The sequence below is a fragment of the Clinocottus analis genome, unplaced genomic scaffold (assembly GCF_023055335.1).
Source record: "Clinocottus analis isolate CAN_PGR_092001 unplaced genomic scaffold, fCliAna1.0.p SCAF_19, whole genome shotgun sequence".
Taxonomy (NCBI): Eukaryota; Metazoa; Chordata; class Actinopteri; order Perciformes; family Cottidae; genus Clinocottus; species Clinocottus analis.
In genome coordinates, this window is record NW_027175920.1 from 10,576,079 (window position 1) to 10,588,078 (window position 12,000).

At 46.3% G+C, this 12,000-nt stretch overlaps 1 protein-coding gene across 1 annotated transcript in view; it reads left to right on the forward strand.

Moving 5' to 3' along the window:
• The first annotated feature begins 2,393 nt into the window (after window positions 1-2,393).
• The window catches only part of fam20cb (FAM20C golgi associated secretory pathway kinase b), a 47,637-nt gene continuing 38,030 nt past the window's right edge, over window positions 2,394-12,000 (forward strand). The window contains exons 1-3 of the mRNA XM_068583818.1: window positions 2,394-3,697; window positions 3,933-4,108; window positions 7,213-7,291. Coding sequence (XP_068439919.1) covers window positions 3,186-3,697; window positions 3,933-4,108; window positions 7,213-7,291 — 767 coding nt within the window. The 5' untranslated portion in view covers window positions 2,394-3,185. The remainder of the gene's footprint in view (window positions 3,698-3,932; window positions 4,109-7,212; window positions 7,292-12,000) is intronic.

The window sequence follows — 12,000 nt, forward strand, 5'->3', positions numbered from 1 at the left end:
CCCATTCATTTATTTACACAAACTACTACTGTATGTATTGATATAGAATATCAGCAGACCAAAGAAAAACTTGTTGTATTTCCCTTGAATCTCCTCTTACCTGGATCTCTTGAGCAGACTTTGTACAGTAGCAAAGCTCACCCTTCACCGTGATCGTGCAGATAGGAACACGCGTAGCGCTATCTTGCTATCCCCCTGTGCTATCTCACTGAGAGACACTGCGAAGTGTCGAGGACATACATCTTGTGTATTTACGACCTGTGCTGTAGTCAGCTATCTGTTAGGAAGCCCTGCCCTCCTCCTCTCCCTGATCTTGTCGGTGCAAGGTCTTGGAGCTTTTAATAGTTTGCCACATGGGATATCAGAGGAAGGTGTTTCTCAATCAGCCTGTTGCCTCACAGGTTGCGATCAAAAGGAGCTCTGTCAAAAGAAAAAAAAGGCTAGGTCATAAAAAAAGCTAATATTGCACATAAAGGGTGGAATTTGACACTGGTAATCTCAGAGTTGGATCTTTTTGTCTGTGGATTTGTTGTTTTCTTACACTGCTCTTTGTCATGATACTTGCATTTCTGCCCAGTAATAGAGTGAGATTATTCATTTGGAGTTGCAAATTGTCATTTCACAAAAGTCCACTTCTATTACCAGATCTGAAGCGCTAATGTCATTTGACAGCATATAAAGTGAGAGTTAAAAAAGAGAAGAAAAAAAACGGAAGAGAAAAAAGTGCAGACGCATCAGCCCGGCGGTCGGGAGCGAGAGAATCCCCTCGATGCTGAGAAACTCGGCTACAATTACACAAGACGGGCCTTGTGAGGATCCATTGACCCATCGACTGCTGTGATCCATGTCTGACTGACATCAATACACATTCATCTCTGCTTGTTTCACCTCAGGCCATAGGCCGCCGGCTACAGTGGCCGGCGTGAGATCTGGACAGGCAACAAGCAACACTTTGTCTTCCGCGCTCGCACAATCTCTGACATCAAACACCAGAGGAGGCGATCCGATGGACCTTTTGCTTTGTTGGGAATTAGTCACTGTTAAAGGGCCCTGAAATGTCAGTGGCTTCGTGAGTCTGAAAGTATGGAAACCTGCCATGAAACAGGCGTTCCTTTACCAGAAATGCAACAATGTTTTATACGTCGACCACAAAAGTCAATACGGTGGCGCTGAATCCATTGTTAGCCACTTGTCACCTGATGCATATTTATTGTTGTAAACCGATCTCTTCCTGCTTAATGTACCACCACACACACACACACACACACACACACACACACACACACACACACACACACACACACACACGCACACTTAGACCTTCAGATTAGCAAAGTCCTCTTTGCTGCTCTTTTACTTTTGCCTTTACGTCAGCTTCATTAACATTCACAAGTAATGTTTTGTCCCACTGGGTAAATCCCCCCACAGAGCCTATCTTAAACCATCTCCACTCTTCTCTCTTATAAATCTATTCTGTGTTAGTACAAGAGCCATCGCCACCACTGCCCTCCCTCCTCTCTCTCTCTCTCTCTCTCTCTCTCTCTCTCTCTCTCTCTCTCTCTCTCTCTCTCTCTCTCTCTCTCTCTGGGCTCTTTTTAATTATAAACTAATCTGGGGAGGTAATCACAGACTGCATGATCACTTACTCATGCATTTATGCCGTACTATGAAATGCAAGCAGTTTATTTATTGTCTCTATACTGCCTATTTACAGCCAGCAGGAAGCATGGATGCAGCCATAATGCTGTGCCAATTAGCCGTAAAAAAGAAACATTACAGCAATGACTGGATATTGGAGAAAGCTGCGTTTGGCTTTCAGGTTGGTGTCTGTGCTTCACGTGCTCTTCAAAGGTTAAAGGTCAGTTTATTTCTCTCCTCCTTTTTGTTTTTGGCCTCATGGCTGAAAGGTGCTCTGTGGTTTTTATTCCGTGCAGCCTTGACACTTCTCTGAAGATGTGCTTGGTGCTGAGTGGCAGCGGCGCTGGATGGAACCGGATCCCCAGACTGATGAGCGGTCTAATAGGCCTGTCTAATGTATCATCGATGGATTGACTGCCATCGCGGAGGAGACATTTCAGAGGGATTCCAGGAGATGAATTTCAGAGGGGGGGATAAATAAATGCTTTGCTGCTGGGTGTAACTCAGGCTGAACACTGGCCAGTAAAAAGACGCCCTCTTCTTGTGCAGCCGGGATGTGCAGGGAGGATTTATTCCAAGAGGAATACAGACTTCACATGGTCGCAGCGTCTCTCTCTCTCTCTCTCTCTCTCTCTCTCTCTCTCTCTCTCTCTCTCTCCCTCCCCTCAGCCAATCTGCGCACGGTGACGCTGCGCAAAGGCTGGATCTAGTCTTCGCTTCATCATCATATTTAACACACCCACCCAGAAGTCACACATGCGACAAGAAGTGCATTCCCCTCCTATCCCGCTTCTACTCTTAGAGGTGGCCTGGCCCTGCGGGACTACCTCTGCCTCCTGTTACCTGAAGCAGATGGTTCTGTTTGGCATCGCCTCGGTGGGATCATTCGGGACTCGGATGTGACAGACATCACGCACCCTGGATCGGCGTGAGGTGGATGAGCGCACACACTCTACTTTTTGTTTTCTCCCGGGGACTTTCCCCGAAAAGCTTTTTTAAAATGTGAAGAGCTCGCACTTCCCGTCCTACACTTCTTTCCGGTCCAGAAGTCCCAGCTGATCCGCTGCTCTTCCCGGTCGGATGGTGAGACCGATGCGCGCACTCGAACCTCCTGGACACGCGCGTTTTAACGGATCATTCAGCAGCTGCTTTGGGATCCTACACCCACTTGTCCGCCACTCTGTGTTTCCCCTTGTGAAAGATGTGCTGGTCGGCAGGAGAGCGGCAGCGTGAAGACGATGTGGCTCGCGCCGATCCTCCGCCGGTCTGAACGTGTCCTACCTGGACGCTTTTGCGGATGATTTTGCGCTTTTGACCTCTCCCGGAGCCCCTCGCGCCTAAAAGCAGGACTCTGATGCTGCAAACACAAAGGCTGAACGCTGAATACTTTACTCAAGACGGCCAGTGAAGATGGGTCCTACGTGTTTAATGTATATCTCATTCGATTGGCGTCTAGTCTAATAAACATCATCAGCGATGTAGTCAGCTTGTTCATCTGCGTGCTGATCATTTGCAGTAAATACTCACATCTGCTCAGACGGGAGACCATGAAGATGATCCTGCTGCGCAAATTCCGGGTTCTGATCCTCATGGTGTTCCTCATCGCGTGCTCCATGCACATCATGATCGACTTGTTACCGAAGCTGGAGAGGCACGGCAGCGGCGGCTGCTCCTGCTCCCACACGCCGAGCGAGGAGCCCCAGAGCTGGGGGAAGCAGGGCTGGCCTAACAAGCACACGCTGCGGATCCTCCAGGACTTCAGCAACGAGCCCAGCTCCAACGTGTCCTCCCAGTCCCTGGAGAGGGTCCCGGCCGCGGCCGACAGGACGCAGGCTCTCCGGAGGCTGGAGCATCTCGGGCAACGCGGGGACCGGAAGAGACAGTTCATGCAGGACGCCACGGGGAGCAAAAACATGCCGCTCAAGGGTTCAAGGTTGTCGGCTCTGTATGACCACCCTTTGTATAAAAGATCCCTGCCAGCTCTGACAGACGAGGACACGCTGTTCAACGTCAACACGGACATCCGATTTGACCCCAAAGCCGCAGAGGATCAGGCATGGTAAAGCGTTTGGCTCGTGAAGTCCAGATTTGAGTGCAAAATCAACTCTAATGCAGCAGAAGCTTTATTAACTACACATTTTGTGATTTGATCACATGCAACGGATTTGAGTTTAGTGCTGTGCAATCACATTATTGTAACCCTGCTGTTGCACAACACCTGTCTCTGTTTACATACAGCACATCTGCCAGTCCTCTTTCTCCTTGACCTTTACCCTCTTCCTCTCCTCACCCAGGAATAACGACGGCAACACGGATGAGTTGAGTCCAACGGGGGAGCTGACGGCCGACTCCTACCCCAACTGGCTCCGCTTTCACATTGGGATTAATCGATACGAGCTGTACTCCAGGCACAACCCGGTCATCGACGCCCTGCTGAAGGACCTGGTCACCCAGAAGATCACCAGCGTCGGTGAGTCACGAGACACCGAGAGGGGTGGCGGGATGGCAGCAGGGCTTCACTGCACAGAGAAGGGTCCAAAATGACTCTTTACTCTGGAGACACCAAGCAGACAAAATGATCTGATTTGTAACGTGCTGATAAGTGACATTATTTGGGGTGTGCCATGATGCTGGAAAGGAATTTGCCCCGTCGGTGAAAAGGCAAACACAAAGCGTTCAGAAGATGCACCTTTGATTAGTTTAATCAGGTGAAGCTAAAAATGCATGGTCGCCGAAATTAAGAATAATCCTCCGCACCATGTGGTTAACATATAGAAAAGATAAAACGTCATCTCTGATATGAGCAGACAAGAGCTCTGACAAGACAACCGTTTGAATGGGAAAAGTTTCCGCCGATAGCTGTAACTGTAATGCCATCTCGGGGCCAGGTGATGGAGGAAAGGAAGGATGTTTTTTTTTTCCTGGGAAACGCCCAACTGGTACAAAAAAAGACGCCAAGTTATCACAAGCCGAATTGGGTGTGAAACAGGAGGAGAGTTCGAACGAGAAGCCAGAATGGAAGGTGTGCCTTTAATGTAACTGGGTCTTCTGGTTCAGCCCAGTAATGAACGACCAAACTCCCCGTTGCCTCCGGCACCGGCAGCATGAACACACACTCATAAGTCTGCAGAAAGGTGGAAGTCAGGCTGCGGTGTGACAGCAGCTGAACAACGGTCGGCCTGCTGCCTCCACCCGCCTTCGGGAAGCTGAGGGAATAATTAAACGCCGCTGTCACATCCCATGCATGCACAGGACACCTGGTCACGATGCAAATCATACATATCTACACATCGCGGTTCCACGCAAATTAATCGCCGGTGGCTTTTTATTTGATTGACAAGGTGGATATATCCTTTTGCAGAAAGCTGCAGAGCCTTCTCTGCAAGTGCAAGTAGATAACCCAACAGAGGCGATCGTTCACACTATACGGGATCTATTTCTCCTTTTTTTTTTCCCTCCCAAGGGATTGTCTTCCTTTTTTTGGCTCAGTTCAGCTCCCACATTCCAAGAGTGCTTGTCGATTCAAGGTCGCCCATCTTGCGCTCGCTGTGAAAAGTGATTGCAGATTTCAGGTTCGGCTGCCAAAAACCCAACCGCTAGTAAACGATTAAATACTTAACTGGGAGAAGGATTAGCTGCTCAGGCTAGCTTCCCCGTCTGGTCACTTCAGGAAGCATTTCTTTCTTTTCTTTCCGGTCGTTCTACTCAAGATGTCCTCTTGATTTTGTTTGTCTTGGTTTCTGACTCTTGGGCTGGGTGGATAGAGGAAGCAGTTTTCAGCGCCTGTGGCCAGCTAAATACATGGTGGCTCAGTAATTACAGAGCCTCAACACAGGCCTGAGGCAGGATACTAACAGAAGCCAATAGCAGTTGCATATCACCCTAAACTCGTGGATAGTGCTCGCATGTGTTGTACTCCATAACCTCTCTTGAGCAACTTTCCTCAATGAGGACAGATGCATCAACACAAGCAGCAGATATGATAGATATTACTAGACAGATGATAGTCAGTAACTTTGATGAGACCAAAAAAAAGACTGAGGTTAACATTTTCGCAATATGAAGCCTCGTTACAAACACGGCGTGTTTACTGTGAGCGGAGGTGGAAATGAAACATTATAATTGGTATGGTCCCAGTATGCGGTTCCTGCCAATTACATTTTTTCCCCCAAACATCCACAGGAACGCTGTTCACACAGAAGCAGGTGAGAAGCAGTTCAGACGGATATTGATTCTTTCACTTGTAACTTCTTTCTCTTTCAACATTTTTCTTGTACTCAAGATTTCCATATGTACAAATAAATGAGAGCATTGACTGAGAAGGTTGTTCTTTGGCAAAAGACCACCAAAACGCTGCTCTCGATCGATCAGCTAAAAAAAGAAGGAGCAGGCACGACGGCTGCTCTGCTCTGCTCTTTTTTGCGTGTGCAAATTTCGCTGTATTTCCGCCATGAATAGTCCTCGCCCCAGCCCAGTCCCACGAGTGCCTTTAGAACGCATTATCATGTACAAAAAGGCAGAAAACATGAAGGAAAGAAGGATGAATAGGAACACAAAGAGACAGAGAGAGAGATAGAGATGGACCCTCCAGAGAATACACAGAGAGAGTAAACAGCGGAGGAACAGAGAGCATCGGCGAGCACTGGCTGTCCTTCACCCCCTCACGCTGCCTTCAAACAAACATTGTGACATCAGCACTCTTTTTAGAGCGCAGCCACACTCTCAAAGACTCAAAGACACAAACACACGGCTCTGCACATGCCGCGATCAAGCTCACGTACGCCCCAGTGTGCTTTGCCAACATGGCAGATGACGTTTCAGGCTTCAGATGTACCGTGACATGTCTCCTTGAGCATGAACAGAATATAGTCCTATTTTGTCGTATGTATGGTTTCTGATTTGTTTCTTTTTCTCTGAAGGTTGGTGTGTGTCCTTCTACTGGTCAACATTATGGTGGTTGCTTTATATGCAGAGTGTCTGTGTTTGTTGCTTCATTTAGATAAAGTTCGGGAGCCTGGTGACCATGTTTAGCAAGCTTAACTTGTTCTTTTCTCATTTTCCTACCATGCCTCATTTGTATTTTTGAGGGACAGTTTTGTTCCTTTATTTTCTGATACTGGATAAAGGGTCTGTGCCGCTGGTCTGGAGCAACCGTACAGTCAAATGCAAAATGGCTAAATGATGTAATTGATAATGGGCGATGGATGAACACTGGTTAAAAAAAAACGTGAAGAATACAGTGACTTTTATTCGGTTATTCATAATGATTTTTGGACAGTCAGCCGCCTTTTTAAAAAGCTTACCTGAAACCTAACGTTTGGCAAGTTTAAATGTTGTAAGCTAACTACGTTAACCAGCTAATGCCACCAGTTAACATCCAGCTTGTCAAATTGTCCATTGACCCTAACCCTTTGTATTTAACTCAATTCCAGTGGGTCAGTGTTTGTCAAACTTCAAACTGTAAACGCGCAACAGCTCATTTCTTTGGTCTATAATACCATTCCTTACGTTACAACAAATATCCATCCCCTTTATGTATTGTTAATGGCTGTGTTGTGTGTTTCACCTCAACAGCAATGAAGTCTGGAGGCACTCAGCTCAAGCTCATCATGACCTTCCAGAACTACGGCCAGGCTCTCTTCAAGCCCATGAAGTAAGTGCTATGTGTGAAGTTCTTGCAGGCTCCATTGGGCCTCTGGTTAAACTGCCCGCTCATCTTTTCTCCTCTCCCTCTGTGTCAGGTCCCCTCTCTTTAAGAAAAAGCAATCTCTTTCGTATCATGCTAAAGCTCGAGTGCATTTCAGCATAAAACACCAACTATGCAGCTTTCTACCTCCAGCGACTTCCTTTTCGCATCCCACCACCTACTCATTCTCCTCGCAGCATCAATCTCATTTCCTCATTCTCGTCTCTGCCTCTATCAAATTGCTTTCATCTCGGCACACTGAAGGCCGACATCGTTCTGCTGTGTCCGAGCCAAATGTTGACTGGGCGTTTCACCTCCCATGGCTTTTAAGGTGACACAGCAGATCCTTTAGTGGCCGCGATGGAGGTCCTCAGCCCTCTGGCAATGTTAAATAACCCAAAATGCAGCTGAAAAATATAGAAAACACCAGTGTGTGTTTCCATGCAGTCCACTGTGCGTCCACAGCTGATTTTAAAAGTGTTTTATTTTTTATTTTTGGCAGCAGCCTCTCACATATCTGTCATTATTTTTTCGTAGCTCTCTGTCATGGTGCCAGAGATAATTGCTGTGAGCGTGGTGATCCGACACCTAGGTTCCTTCCCTCATTTCCTTTCCGAATCCTACTCTTGTGATATGATATGTGATGTGAAAACCTCCAAGCAGTGAACTCCAGCTAATCATTAATGTCTCACACAAAAAGGTGACGAGGAGCGAAAGCTTGGCTTTTTTTCTACTTTTAAACCTAAGCTTACCTCGGCACACCCTGTAATACACCCGGGCTGGGCTTAATTTGCAGAGCCGATTAGGCTACCAAGTGGTAAAAACTGCCCCACTGGTAGATACTTTGAAATATTTGATTAATTCACATCTCCTTTATCCACACTGTCATATTTAGACGATACCACATCCCAAGAGAAGTGGTCTTTGCTCCTAATCCCTCCTCGATGGGCGGATTTAAATGTCACCCATCCTTTGTTATGGTGATTATAATTTAATTGTGGGTTAATGGTTTTCTACACAAGAATGTTGTCTGGCCCCTGAATGTCAGCATGAAGAGCAGGGTTAAGCCTGTGGATGATAGGTAGTGAGGTTTTTCTGTGGGAGGAAAAGCTATTCAGAGACTGTTGTAATTACGGCTTCAATTGTACCGCACTAAGTCAGGACGGACGCAACAGGCCTGAAATCATCTGAACGGGGAGGAAGAGAGGAGAATGAGCTGAGAGGAGGGAAGGGACGTCAGAGGAGGTGAACAAGAGGAGAGGTGAGGGGTCGAGGGCGAGAGAAGATAGGAGGAAAAGGAGGAGAGGCCGGCGAGGAGACGTGGGCAGAGAGTGTTGTCGATACACGCGCTGAGTCAAAATCCACAGATTATCTCTGTGCACTGCCCTGAATTTCAACCCAGACAGAAATGTGAAATGACATTTCCAGAGAAAAGCATGGGGCGATGGGGTTGGATGTAAATCTGCTGCTTGACAGTTGTGGTTGTCAAAGCCGCCATGATGTTTGATAATCCTGAAAAACGGCAAGTGTGTGTTGGTGGATGGGAGGGGGGGGGGTTCATTCCTTTCGGCTCGAATGCACTTGACTTTAACAAAATAGGGCAACTCATACTCGTGTGTGTGTGTGTGTGTGTGTGTGTGTGTGTGTGTGTGTGTGTGTGTGTGTGTGTGCGTGTGCGTGTGTGTGGTCATTTGGACTGTAATCAAGGTTTTGATAGATTTGCAGTGTCATTCCCGCTACATATATAATATCCCTCGCAGAGATTGACACACACGCACACACACACACACACACACACACACACACACACACACATCTACACATCCACTTAACACCCAACCTCATCTCCCAGTTCCCAAATCTGCTGGTGTGTTTCCACATGCTGCATCAAAGAGACAGAGGCTGAGAGATCAAAGACATCTCCGGCTGTGCTCTTCTGCTCGGCTCCTCTCAACTCTAATGGAAATGTGTGCCAGGCAATCAGGCAGCGAAGGCAGGCAGGCAGGCAGGCATTCACACACTTGGTGTCTGGGTAACGATCGACCCTCAAACCATTCATAACTATGGAAACCTGCTCGCTCTCTCTCTATCGGCTCTTTCTCATTCAGAGTATTTCCCCCCCCGTCAATAAAACTCTGTCTGTTTGTTTTTCTCTCTCGCTCATTCTTTAATGAGCGGCACAGAAGAATAAATCCATTAACAGGGTTGCCGAATCCATCATTTTTGCTTTGTTCCTCAAAGAGGGAGCAGATGATCAGACGCTATGGTCAGTGCCTCTGTGTGTTTTTTTTCGGTGGCACAGCTCCTCTGTATGTCCAAGTCAAGTGAAAACACCCCTGATTTGAATCAGCTTCCATTGTATTGAGACACCTCAACATGTCCACAGCACCTGTACACTGTGATGTAACATAGATGAATCAGCCCACTGAGCTGCTGTCTGCGGCCCTGTTTTCCAGACATGGAATAAACCCACTCTTAACCGGTCTAATCTAACACAAGGCTAGTTTTGCCATGTTTGTGAAGACCACAGGTTCTTGTGAGATCAGAGAGGCTTTGAGGGGAAGGCACTAAAACCCCCAGCTGGTGCCCAGCCCTGTGTTGCTTAAGTAGATCGTTGAAAACATCTTAGTTATACGCTCTGTCACAACAGCGGCATTGTAACCTGACTGAAACTGAGTTTGATGACTAAGCTCATTTATCATTTTCGTCATCCTCTGCATCCTGTTATGCCTGTGGCCAGGACTGAAATAACCCTGAATTTGTGGGATTTCCATAATTCCTGCTTCGGTTCCTGTAAACAAACACTTAACGCTGTCAGGTTGCGGGTATCTCTGTGGCTACATGTCAATCTTTGAGCCCTCAAAATATACAGCGTACAGGCCGTCGGCAGACAAGATACAGGAACTTCACCTGAAATGGCAAAAATCACATTGCTACGGTAGAACAAAAATACAAGAGCAGCAATTGTTTAAAGAGTTTAGTGTTATGGTGCCGCTCCTGAATGCTGTAGTTTTTTGGTTCTCGTGTTTTTTTATGTTGAATATGCAGAAGAATTACTGTTGAATGAAGTGGTTTGCTGGAATAAATATACTGAATATATATAAATGCTAACAAAGAAAAACGCATTAAAACATCATATAGGTTAACTTGGCAAATAAGAGTATACCGACACTGGTATTTGTGCCAGTCTAACATAAACAAGTGGAAATGTACTTTCATTTCTGTATAATTTACACCAAAAATGATGATGAAGGACTGAAAATCACACCTTGGGATTTAACACGTTGAATGTGTTGTACCCTGTTTAGTCAACCAATCTGCTCTTTGATAATTAGCAAGTATGAACATTTACATATTACCACTTAGACTGTTGGACAGCACCACATTTAAAGAGCCCAGAATATAACCTTGAGGGACACCGATATAAACACTGGGGATGTTTTTCCTTCAATTCCTGGACAGTGTGTTTAATTCTTGTGTGCCGAGTAGTGTTCCCAGCCTTTCCTGTCAGGCGGTCTATGCCCCCAACAACCTCCACCAATCACAGGGTTCGGGAAACTGCTATGTTGCTTGACAGGTGAAACTCAACAAAAAAAAAAGGAGTACACGATGGACTCACTGCTGCTCGTGAGGCTTAACAATGCTGTAGGTGCACAATAATACATTTTATTCTCAAGGCTCTTTGAGTGACCGTACTGTCCTGCTCAATCATAACTCACAATCTCTAACTTGATGCCGTGTTGCCAAAAGGGTCACCATTTACGGCCATTTTTGCCGGCAGCTTTGAGAAAATGACTCGAGCTTAAGACAGGACTGGCAGCCCATGGCGGCACTCAGTGGGGAAAAAAATGTACCTCTTTGAAAAGGTACAGCCCCTTTGGGAAGACCGCTCCAGTGCAAAACATTTTGTACCTTCGAAAGCTTACCTTCAAGTTCAAATAATACTAATACACAAAATATGCCTTCTGCTGTCAGACATGTCTTTGTACTTTTGAGTGCAATGGAAATGAATGCATGTACAGTAATACCTCAAAGAACATCGGGAACCTTTGTTACAAGTGTGTCTACGTACCAGAATAAGCCTGTACGATGTGTCTGAGTCTCAGCCACGGAATATACTTTGATCCTGAGTGTCTCGATTGATTATATTTCTCTCGTTTTGTCTGTCCGTCATTGAACTGGGGAAACATGATTGTAATATTTACAGCAAAAAAAACGTCTTTGAGCGCACAAAGCCCATTAGATGATGAGCGCAGATGATCAACGGAGGAAGGCGGGTAGAAGAACTGATGATTGAAATAATGATGGTCTTCCGTTCCTTCTCGCTTCCACTTAATTGTATCGCTTGTCAATCAGCCGACTGTTGGCTCAGTCACACACAAATCAATCCGAGTATTCCTAGAAGAGATATTGCTCTTTCCGCTGCTCCTCCCCGCTGAGCGATCTATATCTGCGCCGAGTCGGGTCCATGAGTAATTTTTGATTGACATGTCAGGGAGACAAGAGAGGGGAGCAACATAATGTCACCTTGTTTGTGTCAATAACGTATTGACTGCCGCACTAATAACAGCCTGGAGGAAATGTCTGTGTTAAACATGGAAAATATACGAGGAAATGGCTCCGTAGAAGAGTTGATGTTGTATCATCAAGCTGCATCGGGCGTGGGAGGTGAAATA